The following is a 19,140-nucleotide window of genomic DNA, read 5'->3' as shown; positions in this document are numbered from 1 at the left end:
TGCAAAGCAGCTTGCTCTACTGAACGCAGCCAATGCAAACATATTGCAAGCAGAGGGAATAGGAACAGAGAATAGCACAGACAACTGAAGTACCCAGATTTCAGCTTACGAAAAATCGTGTATCGATGCATAATAGAATATGGCAGAGGCAATAGGAACAGAAACAATTTACATATTGTATATATACAATATGTATTTTTTTAAAAGATTATTAAGACATAGATTTTTTAAGTTACATGTAGGATATTAAAAAACAAATTAAAATTGTAATATTTACATATAAAAAAATAAACATCATTAAATTCTATTTTATTTATTTTCAGTGTCGTTTACATGCTAACAATGTGTGTGTAATAACATAATTGAATGTTTGAAATGTATAAAACTATGATTGTTCTTTGGAAAGTCTATGTAGGGTAATAAAAACTTGTTACTTTTTTTATACTAACTAAAAATTTCTTCTGAATTATATGATTATTGTAGATGCGTTAAATACTCGTGAAAATAAGAATAGGAAACTGTAATGCACTCCGGTATTATACTAAGAAAATTAACTGCATTCCAATAAATATATTGTACTATGTAGCACAATGTAATGTAACACGTTCTTACTGAGAAACACTTAATAATATCTTACTGGTATTAATTGACCTTGAATCTAGATAACAGATTTAATAGATATTTTGCACATGCGCAGCAATCACGACATCAAGAAAGTATCTAAAGCAAATAAAATAGAGTATCATTATTGGGCTCTTTTGTGTATCAGCGAAAAATGTTTAAAATTTTTAAAAATTAATATAAAATAGGTGTGTTTATACGTGTGTGTATATATAACATATATTTTAGGTCGTTGTTCACAACGATCTATATAATTAAACAGAGTATTCGGAAGGTATACTGTGAAGCCATTCCCAATAGCACAACTTCCCAGGGACATCCCAAAGACGTCCAAAGGATGTCCCTATGTTCTAAGAACGTCCGCAGAATATCCATAGAATCGTGTGCTGTCTGAAATTCTGAAAGTTGGCAGAAAAATATTGAGGCAAGGAGCTATCTTTATCAAGTATACTTCTCTCTTTTCTTTCAAAACTAGGGCTGCGTTCGGAAGTGTCACTCGAATACTCTCCCTCTCTTTTTATCTCACTCTTGTATTTCGCTCACTCCAACGGCTATCGTCTAGTAGTGTGCACACTCTGTGTGTTTCTGAACGCAGCCTAAGGATATACTTTTCTCTTTTCTTCCAAAGTCAAGTGTATTTCCCTTTTTTTCTTATATATATTCTAACCTTCATTCAAATCCTTTATCTCAAGTCTCTGTTTCATAATTTATAATTATATTTATATCTCAATTTCTTTAACTCTTACCACTTTTTTTGCGTATATTCTGCTTACCTATTCTTGACAGCTCTCTTGATAGCATACATACATTACTAACTGGTTGAAAAGAGAAAAGGAATACTTAAAGATTATCATTCTCTCCCCTTCACATGTCAACTTCACCTTTTTTACACGGATTCTATATGGATGCTCCATCTAGTTATATAGGTCGTTAATTAGCCATAGGTGAGTTAAGTAATTATTATTTTTGAAAATAATCTTTTATGAATAATTGTAGAATAATTATTGTAGAAAGCTCATAATGCTCATGTGCATTATGCCTGTATCAGACTATAGATTGGAGTCTGAAGTTTGTGGACTGAAAATTGGAACTTGATCAATTAGAACAAAGCAATTTAAGACAGAAATTTGATAATTCGTCGAAATCTAATTTTCAATCCGCAATCTTTAACTCTCCGAGAACACACCTATTTTTTCAAGCATAGAGTACACTCTGGGTCAATCTGACCCTACGCTAACTTTGAGGGTCCGCCATTTTAAAACGACGTGTGCGATTAGCTTAAAAAAATTTCTAGATATACCTGAGATATAGAAAAATCACGTAAAATAAATTAAAAATGTCGTTATAGTTATTAACATATCTAAAAAAATTCTCAAAAAAAATTTTTTTTTGTAAAAATTGTAATTTACAAGAAACAATCGTACCCAAAACTATAGATAGAGGGCGTCAATCCCGCCAATTTTCAACATATTCATGATCAATGTGAGGTAAGGGTCAAATTGACCCAGTGTGTTTTCGGAGAGTTAATCTCCAATCTTTAGTTTGATACAGATTTTATTGGATTCCTTACTATTTCGACGCGCATGCGTTAATTGCTTATCATATCTATCAACTTTGCTAAAACCTAAGTAGCATAGTAGCGTCTGCAAGGCGCTCAGAAAGCGCTTTTGCAGGTGTCTTACTGCTATATAAGCGCTATATAAGCGTTTTGCAAGTGCTTTGTGCTGTACGTGGGAACCACTTAATGATAGTTAAATTTATAGGAATAAATTTATTTACTTCAGTCATATTTTCTAAATATAAAATAATCACGTGTGGTAGCATACGAAGGCGTAATTCGAGCGAACCACACACACACACACACATATATATATATGCATATATAATGTGTGTAGAATTCTCCAATTTTAAACACTTGAAATATTCTTATCGAAAGAACTTCAGAGAACACTCAATTGAGAGTTACAACAGAGGCTTATATAACATGTCTATATATCCTTCAATTCACTGTGTCAATCATTATCCCCTCTTATGCTTTGTCGAATTGCTTTAATTTGTCGAATGAATTGCTATGTCAAATCATTCCGGTAGGTGGAAAGAATAACGTCAGATTATTCGTTTCCCCGTTTTTTAAAGTGAGCAGTGCGTGCGCAACCACACACACAAGTTTGACGCAGAATCACAAGTGTGGCTTTCGTGAAGTAGTGCCATTCAGTTTGACGTTGGGTACATCGTTGGGTAACTCGCTGACGCCGGAAACGAGAGGAGAGATGGACTCCACGAAAAAATTCGACAATCCAAATCCTCGGGCATCTGCAAATCCATTGAGCAAGTTGGTTTTCGGGTAAGTCGAACATACCACGAGTGCAGCACGTGTCACAAAGTTACCATCACAAATTAAGCAATCATAAAATCAATATAAAATGCCTAGTGGTGTCACACATATCTGTAACATGGACACTCGAGAAGCACACTTCTATTATAAGTAGAGGAAATAAATCTTGAATGAAATAATTGATTTTTCAAAGATAAGTTCTTATCTATGATGTCTGACAGATTAGATTCTTCGTTCAACTATAATATAATCATTATCATACCATATGTGTTTAAACAGTACTACATAGTATATTTAGATAAAGTAAGTTTAAGTAATTATAAATTGCTTTTTTCCCAAATATTATTCAGATAACAATTTATTACTCCACATGCAAATCATTTTAATTAGATTTCATACTGTGAATATGTCATATGATAAGTAAAATTTACATTTATTTTACAAAGTTGTATTTATTTATACATGTCACATTTGTGGAATTGTGCTATAAATATTTAGATATGTATAGTGTACTGATTACTGCTTTATAATCAAGTTACTTCCTAAAACGAAAGCTTTTTCTCAAGAATTCTCAGTGAATTACCTTTACTTTGAAAAGTAGGAAATGATTATGTTGAGATTTGATGAAAATTTCTGTCATAACTATTCTTCAAGAGTACACAATTTGAAGCTTAAAACTTCAAGAATATTAATAGAGACTTAAAGGTCTGAGTATCTCTTATAAGAATATCATGCAATAGCTATGACTTTTAGTTTCATCATTACATCATAGTTAAGTATAGTACAGTACTAAGTATAGTACTATGAACACAGCAGTTTTTGTTAACCTACAATGTTATATATATAATATTATTATACAATATTATTATACATATAATATACATATTATATGTAATATATACATAAATATAAAATAATATATATATTTATACATTATTATATATTTATACATACATAAATATGAAATAATATATATATATATTTATACATTATATATTAATATATACATTAACATTTAAAAAACATTAATATTAATATTTATTCTTCATAAATTTATGATTTTATGAAATTAAATATTTATATTATATTTTTGTCTAAATTTTAGAAACCATATAAATTACTCTTTATTTTAATACTTTATTATAACTTCTTTATTTAAATATCTGCATCATATAAATGATTTCTGCCTTTACTTTAGAATCCATACAAATTATCTTTGTTTCATTTTAATATTTTTTTGATTTGAACAAATATCTTCTAATGTAATCTTATATGCAGATTTATTGATTATTTAACATCATGTTTCAGCTGGTTGGCCAGTTTATTCTGGTATGGGAAAAATCATGATTTGGAAATGAAAAACATGTATAATGCCTTGCTGGATGATGTTAGTGAACCTTTAGGAAATAAACTAGAACAGTAAATAAGTTATTTTTCATTAAACATACATGAAATATTAAATGTTCAATGATAAATTTAGAATATAATATGTAGTATACATTGTATTTATATCATTGTGCAAAGTAATAATACTATATTATAACGACTACTTTTTTTAACACTATAATATATAGTTTATAATTTTATTATCTAATACAGTATAATCTAATTATTTAATAATTAATTCTGTCGATAATTTTTTCGTGGATACTTTCAGAAATTGGAAAAATGAAATACACGCGGCCGAGAAGAGCGGCAGAAAACCCAAATTCTTCACGGCTCTGAGAAAAACGTTCATTTGGTCGTTTTTGTATTATGGAGGATGGACTTTATTTTTGCTTACTGTTTTGAGGTGAATCGATTCGTTACAATCAATAACGATCATCTCATATCATTTATCGTTGAGAAATATTTTCTTCGTCATAAAATATAAATTTTTAAAAGGTAATAACTTAATTGCAATTGCTGGATGCAAATAAAATATTTATATACTTATATATTAATAATAATAATATACAAGTCAGTGCAATATAAAATTATGGGACGTCTATCATACTATGTGGTCATTTTCAGATGCAATAATCGCATACAAATTAGATTGGATGATCAAAATACAAATATTAAAGTTATTAACTTATATGCGATTATTGCGGTTGATATAGTATGGTCGAAGCATTCCGTAATTTTATATTGGTAACTTGTATATTAATAAAATATTTTATTCATACTAAACAACTGCAATTTGGTTATCGTTGTCCTTTTAGAATCTTATATTGTGATTTGTAATTTTAGAATTCTTAATCACTAATATAATTATTAATCATTAATATCTTTTTCGTGTATATAGAATCGTGCAGCCATATATATTAGGTCTGCTAATTTGGCATTTCGATCCGAGAGCGACGTCCACCAAAACTGAAGCATATTTGTACGCTTCCGGCGTGATAATTGCAGCAATATTAATAACATTTATCACACATCACTCTCATTTAGGTTTAATGGAAATAGGAATGCGAATGAGAATAGCGAGTTCCTCGTTAATGTACAGAAAGGTGATACGGCAATTTTATAAGAAGTAATATTTTGATCCATTGACTTGACAACCCAATTCTCTCATGTATAACATTATTTTATACTGTTTGTTCCATAAAAATTGCTCATATATAAGTATTTTTTTACTCATATATATATATATATATATGTTTATTTATTTATTTATTGTTATTTATATTAATGTTATTTATATTATTATTGTTTATTTATATATTTATTTATTATTATATATGTTTTTACTGTTTTTCTTCTTTTAAGATGTTACGGCTATCAAAATCTTCTACTACCACCACTCCGGGTCAAGTAGTTAATCTGTTATCGAATGACATGTCGAGATTTGATCAAATGTTCATAATGCTCCACTATATTTGGATAATGCCCATACAAGGAGCTATAATCGCATTTCTCATTTGGCAAAACGTCGGCGTAGCTTCGTTAGCAGGCGTTTTTCTTATAACTATCCAAACTATTCCCATTCAAGGTATCGTTACGACAATATTGTGATTAACTATAAGTCATGGGTGTATTTATCGCGATTAAGTTAAAACATTTTGCAGGATACATCACAAAGTGGACGTCAAAGTTGCGTTTAAAAGTTGCAATGAGAACCGACGAGAGAGTTCGTTTAATGTCTGAGATAATCAGTGGCATAGAAGTTATCAAAATGTATACTTGGGAGAAACCGTTCCAGGAATTAGTCAGCCGCGCCCGAAAGTTTGTTTATTTCGATCTTACTTCTTCGTGACCGATGGAGCAGTTTAACTCAAGAATAAACATCATAATTTGATTTTCTGTAGATACGAAATCGATGTCCTCACATTAACGTCGTATCTGAGAGGCTTTACGCTAGCCACGTTTGTGTTCACAGAAAGAACAACATTGTACTTCACGATTATGACATACGTACTTCTTGGACACTCTATATCCGCCGACAAAGTATTTTCAATGGCGCAATATTATAATATTCTCCAAATTACGATGGCGATAATGTATCCGCTAGCTCTTGCATCTGCTGCCGAAGCGGCAGTGTCCATGAAACGAATCGAGGTAAAAAACAAATCGAGGTGTAGAGTGTCCCGTATCTTTAATCGATACTCTGAATCGGCTGAATATCTCTGAAATTAAGAAAGACACGGAAAAATGTTTCAAATCATAGGATATCGAGGGGGAAAGTAGATAAGAACGTTTATTTGATCCTTTGAAATAACTGAAAAGTTTTGGCAAGGTCTACTCTAATTTTTTAAATAGAATCATATAGTTTTTTTAAGATAAATTAATTTTTCTAGTCATTCTCCATACAAAAGTAAGAAAGTAAAGGTAAAATCACTGATAAGTGAATACTTCCTGAAATATTTAATATTTTATCCTGATTACTTTTCAATATGAAATATCTCGTAAATTATTTACTTTTCGACCACTTCATCTGAATAGCTTCATACGTAAAATAACATGAAAAATGATGGTGATACTAATCTTTGCACACTGGTACATCAGTAAATCTGTAAAATGCACGGAATTTTTAGTTTTTATATGTCTCTTTAAACAATTGATTTTACTCGTTATTTTACATCCAAAAATATTAGGGTATTTTGAAAACACTTTTGGCATATTTTTCTTGATTTCGGAGATATCCCGCTATATCGATTAAAATGAGACATCCCATATATCAAAGTAAATTATAAGAAAATCCAAAATATAAGCAGTGAAATTTATGTGCAGTTTATATTCGTAATATAGTTTTCTTTAAGTATTATCATCACTCTTATCTTGTTTATCTTATCTTATAATACATTGTATCATGAAAGCGTAATCAAACTGTGATAACTGATAAGTAAACTGTATTCAGTGTGTTAAAGATAAGAGCGGTTTTTCGTGATATAATAATATATTCAGTGACTTTATGTCGTTATGTCTGGCTACATTTCCGTCTGCAGATATCAATATGCAAATTGTGATAAAGTGCTATTTAAAAATTGCAAATATTTTATTTGATGACTGATGCTGTATTTGCTGTCGAAACAGCGATGTCAATAAAACTGATAAAAAATTATCTAAAGAATGCAAAAGATGTAACGTGAAATTACGCTATCTTGATGTAATACAAGATTATTCGAATTGTTCTTATCGTATAATGAAGTGCTGTCGACTTACGTTACATCAAGATTGTCTCGAATACTATAAAGATAAGAGTAGTGTGCTGAATACTATAAAGAGTAGAAAGATATATAAAAATGTTTATGAAAGGTATCAACACAGAAGAATCATATGTGTTTTCGATTTTTAGTGACCTTGCATCGTAAATCACTGAAAATGTTACAACGTATTTGCATATCGCGCGTTATACAAATGATAAAATGCTATTTAAAGTAACAAGTAAGACCTAACTGATTAACGAATGGGTGTGAAATACCATTATTAATATTATTATCTTTATTTATTTACTATTTACATACTCGGTAGAATGTTTTGATTGTACAGCTTTTGACAGTTATTGATTGCGTGAAGAATTCTATTCTCTTATTTTGCGGCAATAGCGCCGTTATCGCCGCACCCTCTGTAATTTCTATGATTCTAATTTAGAATTTCCTGTTGCTGGACGAAAACGTGCCATTAGCGCATTCTCTATTAAGCAACAAAGAAACCAGCGTGACGATGAAGAATGTTAGCGCTTCGTGGACGAACACCGCGATTGTGAACACATTACATAACATAAATATTCAAATTGGAGCCGGCAAACTTTTCGCCGTGGTCGGTGCCGTTGGCGCTGGGAAGGTACACCGTTGTATAGATATGATGGAGATAATGTTGTTTAGTGAGAAATGCTTCCCTCTCATCGCGAGATTCATTTCGTACCCTTATTTTCAGAGTTCTTTCCTACAAGCGATTCTGGGCGAACTGAGCTCGTCGTACGGCCAGATACACGTCAATGGCAAGATATCGTATGCGAGCCAAGAAGCATGGCTGTTTGCGGGCTCGGTGCGAAATAACATTTTATTTGGGCAAGCTTATGATAAAAGTAGATATCAGACAGTCGCTAATGTGTGTGCTTTAACGAAGGATTTCGAACAACTTCCATATAGGGATAAGACCCTGGTTGGTGACAGAGGCACAGCTCTTAGCGGTGGACAACGCGCGCGTATTAATTTGGCAAGGTGAATCTTTAGGATAGAATGAAACCGAGATTGACATTGCTTCAGTAGAGAAAGTTACTTTACAACTATTCTAAAATATGTGGATCTGATTGATGTATGCTCTTAGATTCAGCCAAGAGCATACACCAATCAGATTCAGGAATTTTACAACGGTTGCAAAGTAGCTTCCTTTGAATGCAACCATTATCAAGTGTCATATATGTCTTAATACTTCCTTGCTAGAATTTTTCCTAGTCTACGATTTTTACCTTATTCTTATATATAAGGTATAAGCGTGACTTTGTTACAAGCGTTGAGGAACGATAGAGGTGATCAATATAAACAATTTTATAGGAACCCATGTCCGAAAACGTTCCGTTTGAAAGTTATAAGCCTTGATATATATTATAACCAGTCTAAATAACAATGCAGCATAATAACTCAAATCTTTGATTATTACACTATAAACTTTTAATTAATGTAAATTAGCTTATTACAATTCAATAATTGCTATCAGTATATGACAGCCAGTGTTACGCTTAGATGGTTTTTAGATCTCACCTACATGATTTTAAAACCATTTAAGCGCAATACTTCTCTGATAACAGCAAATGTTTAAAGTGTAGTTATTTGTGCGGTCCTTATTTCTGCTGACACACAAATAAAACTGGTCTTGAATTTGATGAGTTGGCTGTAAACTGTTCTGTTTTCGCATGATTATAATATCATGTTTACAAACATCACGATAAAAATATCAAAGTACATGATATTAAATACCTACATGAAAGTAAATAATATGATATATCATGCTCTTTAATCCGAAAGTAATGTTGAAATTCTAAACAGAATCGTAAATCTCGTATGATCACCTTGAAAATATCGTAAATTACGTGAAATTGTAAATATTTACGAGTGACTGTATGAGATACGGTACGTATAGAATTGTAGGTCTACTCATAAATTCTTACAAATTTTACGGGGGGGAGCAAGTCACGAATCTTACGATTCTGTCTAGAATTATAGCATAAAACTATGGGGTTTACTAATATTTAACAGAAAGCAATCTAATTATACACATTAATTTTTATAATTCTCAAACGAAATATTTCCAGACATGAGTTTATATGAAAACTGTTCATATGATCATCCCTCACTTCATATTGATCTTTCAAAGTTTGTAACAAAGTTACGGTTAACGGTGTAACAAAGTTACACCCTGTATATACAGAGCCCGCCAAAAGTTCCGGAACGGCCAATTATTTCAAAAAATATTAATTTATTTAAAAAATGTTTGAAGCAAACGTAACAGGGTTTAAAAAAGCTATTAAATGTTGATATTTGTTTGACTTTGGGATGACCTTGAGAAGCGTTGTCAACATAAAAATCTTAATAGAAACCTTTATTTTTCATAGCTTGTCCTTGTATAATTGATATTGAGACATTTCCAAAACACTGGTTACGAATCTTCAATGAGAACTTTCAAAATTATAAATCTTCAAAGATTCAATATCGCAATAGCATTACCAGGTATTAGCAAGTATTAGCATTATTCTAGATGAACCACGTGGAGATAGCACGGTCGGATTTACACCTCTTTTGTGTGTGTATGTGTGTCAATACAGATAAAGACCCTATGGGTCGTCGCTCTCGTAGTATTTTATTGCTCCAAATCCTTTCTTTTGATACACACCCATATACACAACAAAGCAAGTTTTGAAGGTTATTAACGGGAGTGATAACTCTTTATCTCTGCTGACACACATATGAGAGAGATAACGAAATCCGATCGGATTATCTCCACGTAGTACACCTTGAATAATGCTAATGCCTGCGACATTAATTGCAAAATCAATCGAAGAATGTTTAATTGACGATCTATTCCTACGAATTCAACTAAAAGCTATTCAATTGATATGAGCGAAGGGAATCAAAAGAAATAAGAAATTAACAAACTCGACAAATTTAATTAAAAGTCGTTTAATTGATTGGATATATGAGCAAATTCGATCGATTTAATCGAAGAGCGTTCGATAGCAGACTTCAGTAAAATATATGAATAGTATGCATATGGAATGGAAGGATAAAAAATAAGGCAGAATATCGCAATATTTTTATTTTTTTATTTTAGTTTTTATTTTACTATTTTTTACTATAAATCTGTTATTTCTCAGAGCTGTCTACAGAAACGCTGACATCTATCTGTTCGATGATCCTTTATCGGCTGTTGACACACACGTTGGTAGACATCTGTTTGACGAATGTATAAAGGACTATTTACGAGATAAGACGAGAATTCTGGTTACTCATCAATTACAATATCTAAAACAATGCGATTACATCATCTTTCTGAATAATGTATGTAAAATGTTGGTCGTAATAGTAGTAATAGTGTATATTCAATACAACAACTGCTCACTGACCACTTAATGAGATCTTAAACTAGATCAGTGTATAATTTTAGATTTAATTAAAAGCAAGATTACAAAGCAATCCGAAAGCTCATTGGATGTTTAGTGAACGGTGTTAGAACTGAATATGTATCTCTAGTGTTAATGCTATTTTTACTATTGTTACTATTTTTTATAGTACTATTATTATTTTATATCTATTTTATATATACTTTACTATTTATATTATTTTTATACATATTATTATTTAAAAACTTATTTTATATCACATATTAATATTATATTTACTATTACCGTTATGCTACTATTTAGTTCTATTTAGAAATAAATAGTAATAATATGAAATGATAGAGTTTTTTAGGACGCGCGAGAATTAATTACGCTAATTTTCTTAGGGTCAAATCGAGAATGAAGGTACGTTTATAAGTCTTCAAGCCAAACGCGTGAATTTCCTCGAGATATTAGCGCAAGAAACTAGCGAGGACAAAGAAACGACGAAAATTGCTTTGGACTCTGTATCCGACGTGAATAGCAATGTTGACGAAGATGCAGAGGAAGAAGAGCCTCAAGAAACTGAGGAGCTCTTGGCCAAAGGAAGCATGTCGAAGTCAGTGTACTGGAAATATTTACGTAGTGGTAGCTCGATAATCATGATCATTGTTTTCCTTGTCTTCGCGATTGTGGGGCAAATCGGCAGCAGCGGTTGCGACTATTGGGTCGGTTATTGGTGAGTTATCTGCGAAAGTATGCGGTCAAGCTCAGCTTATTTTATTCAGAGAAAAGCTTTGAATTTAAATTAGTCTTATTTTATAGTTTTTGGCGTGCTGATTTATGAATATGCAAGTCCCAAGGTGGACTGACGTACCGTTCTAGAGGTGCAATTTTAAATGGGCCGTTCCCTCTGGAATGGTACGTCCGTCCTCCATGGGACTTGCATATTCGTAATCAGCGCGCAAAAAAATTATAAAATAAGACCAATCCGGATTCAAAACTTATTTTTAATTTAAATAAAATAGGCCATTAGCCTATAGGCACTTGATCGCATTTTTTTATCAAAGGAAACTCTATTCTTATGATTAATGCTAAATAAATCTTACGACGCAGGACCAGACAAGAGGAGCTACATATCAAGGCGATGCGCGAACGACATGGAAATCAAAATGATAGCTTTGCGATTTCGTCGGCGTTGAGGTCAAGAAGACAAATAGACAACACATCATATGACGAACTCAGCGATATTTCGACAATCATTGCGACAACGAATTATTCAACAGCTGAGATCAATGATACCAGTGATATGTTATTGCAAAATTTCTCTTCCGCTAATATCGTTAGTATCTTCTACGTTTATTTATAACACAATTGATCATGCAAGTAGTTATCACTCTTTTCTTGCTTCACTTAGACCAAAATTATAGATACGGATACATATCTGGACACGTACACAGCGTTGTGGATTTACGGGATATTTATCATCGCGAGCATCGTCTTCACATCGTGCCGCAATTTGATTTTTTATCAGATATGCATGAATGCCAGCAAGAATCTGCACAACTTCATGTTCTCGTGTCTGCTCAAGGCGCCGATGTCGTTCTTCAATAATAACCCATCCGGTAAGCGTGCTTGTGTGACCGCATAACTCTTAATGTGTATTGTTATTGTTATGTGTTATCCTTGCGCAAGTATAATATATGATAAAAAAGTTGTTAGAGTATTCGAGTAAGGAAAGTATTCGAGGTATTTTAGAGATGTGCTTAATCGATTGCAAGTGTTATTGTTTGTTCGAGGGGATCTAAATAACATAAATTTTCATTTGTATCCCTTATCTTTGTGTTAAAAAAATAACAGCATGCAAAATTTTATAATTTTCAGCAATTTAACAAAATAAAACAATCATAATTTTCTTTGTCTAACTTTAATTGAAAAAAAATATTGTGAAAAAGTATTGTAGAGAGATTTTTCAAAGCAAATTCTGATAGTGGATGTATTAAGGTGACACTTATTGAAGTAATGCATTTTTTCTTCAGGTCGAATTCTGAATCGTTTCTCGAAGGACATCGGTGCCGTGGACGAATCTATGCCCAGGGCTATGATAGAAGCTATTCAAATATTCATGGTTATGATAGGAATTCTGTTGCAAGTACTGATTATCAACTGGTGGATTATATTCGCCGTAATCGTCATGGCTGTTTTATTCAGCATAATAAGAAATATCTACGTGCCAACGGCGCAGAAGCTAAAACGGTTGGAAGGGAATGGTAAGCTTCCTTATTTATTGTTGCGATTAAAGACGGAATTTCAATAGTATTTTAGTTTTCAGTAGATATTTCGATGAACTTAGATTTTTAAATTAAATTCTGCTTTAATAACGTGTTTGATGTGTTTAAGCACTTAAATCTAAGCTTAAACTACTATTGAAAAATCGGCCTTAAGGAATATTATGTTAAATTATATTTATTGTTTAGTTATATTATGTTTTGTTATGTGACTAACAAGTAAACCTACCCAAAAGTTACACCCCGATTTCTTTCTAATTTGGCACAAATGTAGAAGTAAAAAATATTTAGGTCATATTTTTTCATTTTGGCCCACTTCGAGTTTCACGGGCAGTTTATAGCTTTTTGATGTTCTCACTCCTATCATCAACAAGAGCAATAAAAATGCATAAGAAATAAAATTGAATACAAGTTATAGGCGTTTTTGGTTTGCTGATTATGAAATAAAATGATATGAAATAAAAAATTAAATTAAAAATTAATTAAATTATTTGTATAAATAATAAAATGTTTAAACAAAACATGTAAAAAGTTGAAGAAAAATTATTTATATAAATAATTTCTCGGTTTGGCCGAGATATGAACCAATTTGAAATATTTCGATTGGAATCTCGGCTAAAGAAATTTAGAATGTTTCGTGTCTCAGCTATGTCGATTTTAATTAAAATTGCCGGATTTCTCTCAATTTGGACGAGATTCGAATCATTTTTGACTAATTTAGCACAGATTTAAAATATTTTGGTTGGAATCTCGGCTAAAGAAATTTAGAATGGTTCGTGTCTTAGATATGCCGATTTTGTTAAAATTATTTAACTATATTTTGTATTTAATTTTATTTCTTATTTTTTATACTTATGGATGATAGGACATCCATAAGACATTAAAAAGCTATAAATTCATGCTTTCTTCGAGCAAAAGGCTGCGATATAACGTTTCGAATTAACGTCCGTTTAAATTTTCAGCCAAAAGTCCCGTCTTCTCGCATGTCAACTCCACGTTGTTAGGACTGACGACGATACGCTCCGCTGGCGCTCAGGAGATGGTTCGCAAACAGTTCGATGAACACCAAGATCTCCACACCAGTATTTACTCGCTGACCGTCGCTACTGGCGTAGCGTTCGGTTTCGCGCTGGACATAGTCTCAGTTTGCTTTGTCGCCGTCGTCACGTACAGTTTTGTCGTGCTCGATAATGGTAAATCTTGATATTTATTATCTATCTGTAAAGTTAGTCGCGAGACGCGCTAATTAATATTAATTAAATTCAATGCGGCTTCTACAAGTCTTCAAATATGTATTTCAGGTGACATTTTCGCCGGGAATGTCGGTTTAGCTATTTCGCAAGTGCTCATTTTATGCGGTATGGTACAATACGGAATGCGTCAAACGGCCGAGACAGTTACTCAGATGACAAGCGTAGAAAGAATACTACAGTTTACTGAACTCGAGAAGGAGGGACCGTTCGAGAGTAATCCTACAGACAAACCGTCCAGTAATTGGCCGTCCAAAGGAGAAATTAAATTCGATCGCGTTGTTCTTCGATATTCCGAGTCGGAACCGCCCATCCTCAAGTCCCTTAGTTTTATCATTGAACCCGGCATGAAGGTAATTACGCGAGTTTAACTTGCAACGCACTCGTGGTGTAAACGAGACAAAATATTTAATCCTCTGACTCTTGATTTTTTATTTTTAATATTTAGTGTTATTTTAATAGAGGGATATTAGATACAAATATTGTTTTAAAAGTTTGATTTGAAAAGTGGTTTCAGTAGAAAAATTAGAAAATTTTATATAAAAAATTAGGAAATTGATAAAAATTTAGATGTTTTTTTTTTCAAAATAAACTATAGTTCTAAAAATGTTCGTTACTCTTATATATGATGGCAATAATTTTTATGTCCACGTAAAATCTGTTTTACAAAGGATTGGGAGTTATTTTTGAAAAATAACTTGTTATTGTTGTTACTTAAGAAGTAAGGGATCTTTTTCCTAAGTTTTAAAGATTTTGTAGAATTCACTTTTGTTCATTCTATATACATATATTTTGCAAAGTAACAATTCTATTCATTACTATCACCCAAAAAATATAATTACATTATTGTAACTAATGAAAAAAATAATATTACCAAGTTATTACTAAAAAAAATATTAGTAAAACTAACCCCTTAATTGACCCCTAGAAATTGACCAACCATAGTTGATTATTTTTAAAATAATCGACTGTGGTTAGTCAATTTATTACGGCTTAAAGATTAAAATAAGATTGTGGACAAGGAGTAATATTTTTAATTTTTAAAAGTCCTTAAGGATGTACGCTGAGACTCAAATAATTAAATAAGCAAATCTTACTTTTGTTTATTTAAATTCTTCAGATTGGAATAGTGGGACGAACCGGTGCCGGAAAATCGTCTCTCATCTCTGCTCTGTTCCACATGGCAAAACTCGATGGTGCTATTTATATTGACAACGTCAGTACGAAGAAAATCGGCCTACACGATTTGAGGAATAAAATCTCCATAATACCGCAGGAACCGGTGTTATTCTCCGCCACGTTACGCGAGAATCTCGATCCTTTTAACAAGTTCAATGACGCCGATCTGTGGGCCGTTCTTGAGGAGGTGGAATTGAAAGAATCTATGAATTCGTTGGATTATTGCGTCCAACAAGGTGGCAGCAATTTTAGCGCCGGGCAACGGCAACTAGTTTGCTTGGCTCGCGCAATTTTACAGAACAACAAGATACTCGTACTCGACGAGGCTACCGCAAACGTGGACCCTAAGACGGACACTTTGATACAAAATACGATCAGAAAGAAATTCAAGGCTTGTACGGTATTAACGATAGCACATAGATTGAACACTATAATGGATAGCGATAAAGTGCTGGTAATGGATCACGGTCGAGCGATTGAATTCGATCATCCGTACATTTTGCTGCAGAATAATCAGGGTCACTTTACCAGTTTGGTTCAGGAAACTGGAAAATCCATGGCTGAGCAACTCAGACAACATGCCCAAGAGGTAAATCGATTGCTACATTTGGCAACATTTGCACTCTCTGAAATTCAGAATATTCTTCACTAATACTATATTCTTATAACTGGTTCAGTTATAAACAGGATTGGGCATTCACACGTAAATTATAATTCTCTATGTAACATAACTTATGTGTGAATTGTCATCTATGTAAACAATAATTCAATCTTCACTATATCAGTTTGATTGACTGAATCTCTGATCCTTTTTCTTATCGTCCTATATGTTGTGTATATGTGTAAAATCATACACATATAAGCCTTGTAATATTTATATAATATTTATATAAAAATTCATATAAATATTTATATCTATATGTTTGATCTTTACAGGCTTATGAACAACAGCATGGCTTCACATGACTTCCAGTGAACATTAGAACAGCATTGAGTTTTAAGAATCAAATCTATACCTTGAATTTATACTATTTAGTTTGATTTATCTAAATTAAGCAATTTAGAAAGTTTTTATACTTATTACTATTTTACACCTTTTATGTCAAAGTGATATAACAATCTTAAATCTTTAGTACTTACTTGGAAACATGCTACTTAAACTTATACCTCTCTTGTACACTTGTATAGTTAGCGAATGTTTCTACCAAGAATAAAAAGTGCACTTGTTACTTTAGTTTACTGTTTATAATGGAGCTGTCTTTATTACAATGTTATGAGTAATATTTTATACAGTAAACATCCAGCCAAAGTTGATGACGTGGAAAGCTTCAGAACAAAAAGCTCTCAATAGAGTTAACAATTACTATTTTGTATTGGTTTTTATAGAAATATTGCATGACAAGGGCTGTCAAATTCTTCTCTCAACAATGATTACTGAGATTTTGTAATATATACAAATAAAGTAATATATTGTTCCATAGGGAGAAAAAAGATCACATTTTTCCTTCCCATTCACACTCGCATCACTTTTTATGAAAAAACATCAAATCAGTTGAACCACACCAGACTTAACTAAGTGCGCGACTACGCCGTACTGAATAATGTGCTGCGAGCCAGCCTCGAAGTCTATCTCCTCGTTCAGCGCACCAGGTAGAACGATACCGGTGACTCGTTGGTTCGCGCGCAGGAACACGTGCGCTTGCATGTTTGGCTTGACGGTGAATTTGTTCACCTCGAAACGCTGGAAGTTCGGCGGCATGTGCTGCAACGCCACCGTCTTGAAGAGCGTCTCCATGCCGGCGAGGAACTCCCTGGCGAAGCGCAGCTCGCTAGGCGTCAAGTAACACTCGTCCTCGCTGCGATCGGCCTCCTCCGACAGGATGTGCAGGGTGTAGCGCTCGATCTTCTCCAGACGGGTGCGCAGGTAGCTGGAGATCACGTATCTGATACGGTCGACCTCCATACGGTGTACCAGCGCACGCAGGTCGCTGCGATCTAACCTCTTAATGTTCTTCTCCATGTGCGCGATCTGCTGCAGCATGCAGTCCACGAGGTTGGACTGATGCGGCAGGATCTCCGGCGCGAATTTCTCGTTCATCCAGGCGTTCTCGATCGCCTGGAGCGCATCCTGCGCCGTCAACTCCGTGGCATCGTCCTCCGTTTCTTCAACCAGGCTCTCCTCGAGGCTCTCTTCCATGACTATCGAGAGTGTCGGCATCAGTAATAACAAGAGGAAGCGAGATATTCTAGTAAAAGATTACACGTACCAGATGTGTTGATACTCCTCGAGATGACTTATCGCCGATATTAACCATCACGATGTTGCCGTCGACCCATCAGAGAAGGCTTATGACAACTACTGACAATGTGCGTGAAGCAAACCGTTCTATGATCTGTACTTTTCAGCTGCACTGCTGCACTGGTGCAATAAGTTAGAGTGAGAAAAAATATACTTGTCTCACTTTAACTTATTGCACCAGTTCAGCAGCTGAAAAGAACAGACCACAGCTGTTTCGAGTCGCGTCCGACTTTACAGGACAGTCCGACAGTCACGTGATTATTTTAAACTCGCGGCTAACGCTAATCGCACATATCGATTTGAAAGATCGAGTATATCGATTTTGTAATCGTCGATTATACTTGAATTTAAACCATGTTACTTATGTCGAATAAATTCTCATTATCCATAAATGTTTATTTAATGACAATTATTAGGTGTTTATTGAAATAAAATGAATTTTTCTGAACGCATTATTTTCACTTCTACATAACTCCAATACAATTAATATAGTCTTGAGACTCTAAAATGATGATTATATATATATATGTGTATGTGTGTGTGTGTGTGTGATGGTATGTATGTATACACATATATATATACACGTTGAAATTTCTCTATATAATTCTCCCTCTCAACACACACACACACATACACATTGCATGTTTTGTTAAAATACTTCTCCACCTCTTCATCAAAATACGTTCAAAGTTTTGAATTTAAAAAGCAACGTGTCATCTTATGTGTGTGTGAGCTATATATACTTGAGATATGTTATAATAATTATATATTTTGCTAAAATATAATCGTGTCGATATTTTTGAATCTAAAAAGCAACAAACGTATTATCTTATGTGTGTGAGCTATATGTATGCGCGCGCGTGTTTGAAATTTTATAATAATTATATAATTCTATAAGAATTAGATAATTCGCTAAAATATAGTTGTGACGATAATTGCATATAATTGTCAACCTCGACTGATCGTTGTACCATCAAGTTTTCCACGTGAACTTTCGCGAGCGATCCGTCTTTGCGTTCTATTATTATTGTACCCTCGTAAGGTTTCTGTGTGCGACACTCAAGGTACGCCAAGGTGTTCCCAAATCCGACGTAATTTAATAGAAAAGACTTCTTAAGGCTGTTTGGCGACTTATACGCTCCCGTATA

General features: G+C 33.1%; 2 protein-coding genes across 5 annotated transcripts; one reads left to right on the top strand and one right to left on the bottom strand.

Annotated features, from left to right (window-relative positions):
• The first annotated feature begins 1,419 nt into the window (after positions 1-1,419).
• Positions 1,420-17,095, top strand: LOC116840596 (multidrug resistance-associated protein 4-like). Of its 4 annotated transcripts, none has more exons than XM_032807490.1 (19): positions 1,420-1,565; positions 2,758-2,965; positions 4,265-4,375; positions 4,614-4,748; positions 5,244-5,448; positions 5,708-5,930; positions 6,007-6,163; positions 6,247-6,496; positions 8,030-8,221; positions 8,315-8,601; positions 10,752-10,935; positions 11,384-11,715; positions 12,093-12,318; positions 12,394-12,601; positions 13,016-13,246; positions 14,227-14,457; positions 14,566-14,867; positions 15,635-16,282; positions 16,630-17,095. In XM_032807490.1, exons 2-19 carry the CDS (start codon positions 2,892-2,894, stop codon positions 16,657-16,659), a joined length of 4,026 nt encoding a protein of 1,341 aa, XP_032663381.1. In that variant the 5' UTR covers positions 1,420-1,565; positions 2,758-2,891; the 3' UTR covers positions 16,660-17,095. The 4 variants fall into 4 exon arrangements, with proteins under 4 accessions (XP_032663381.1, XP_032663382.1, XP_032663383.1 ...); XM_032807491.1 differs by lacking the exon at positions 1,420-1,565 and adding an exon at positions 2,330-2,347; XM_032807492.1 differs by lacking the exon at positions 1,420-1,565 and having other exon boundaries at positions 2,449-2,965; positions 4,265-4,343.
• LOC116840600 (DNA replication complex GINS protein SLD5) lies at positions 16,920-19,047 on the bottom strand. The gene is made up of 2 exons (XM_032807500.1): positions 17,961-19,047; positions 16,920-17,892 (listed from the first exon to the last, which is right to left on the bottom strand). Exon 2 carries the CDS (start codon positions 17,888-17,890, stop codon positions 17,237-17,239), a length of 654 nt encoding a protein of 217 aa, XP_032663391.1. The 5' UTR covers positions 17,891-17,892; positions 17,961-19,047; the 3' UTR covers positions 16,920-17,236.
• Between the last annotated feature and the right edge of the window lie 93 nt (positions 19,048-19,140).

This window comes from Odontomachus brunneus, unplaced genomic scaffold, assembly GCF_010583005.1.
Source record: "Odontomachus brunneus isolate Ranch 3 - 2012 unplaced genomic scaffold, Obru_v1 Obru_scaffold_010, whole genome shotgun sequence".
NCBI lineage: Eukaryota > Metazoa > Arthropoda > Insecta > Hymenoptera > Formicidae > Odontomachus > Odontomachus brunneus.
This window is presented reverse-complemented; position numbering and strand designations above follow the sequence as displayed.

Bases quoted from the DNA above. Each gene is read 5' to 3' on its own strand.
- LOC116840596 (XM_032807490.1), top strand. From the start codon at position 2,892: ATGGACTCCACGAAAAAATTCGACAATCCAAATCCTCGGGCATCTGCA. The intron at 10,936-11,383 runs GTATGTAAAATG...TAATTTTCTTAG, and splicing joins ACATCATCTTTCTGAATAAT to GGTCAAATCGAGAATGAAGG. The intron at 14,868-15,634 runs GTAATTACGCGA...TAAATTCTTCAG, and splicing joins TCATTGAACCCGGCATGAAG to ATTGGAATAGTGGGACGAAC.
- LOC116840600 (XM_032807500.1), bottom strand. From the start codon at position 17,890: ATGGAAGAGAGCCTCGAGGAGAGCCTGGTTGAAGAAACGGAGGACGAT.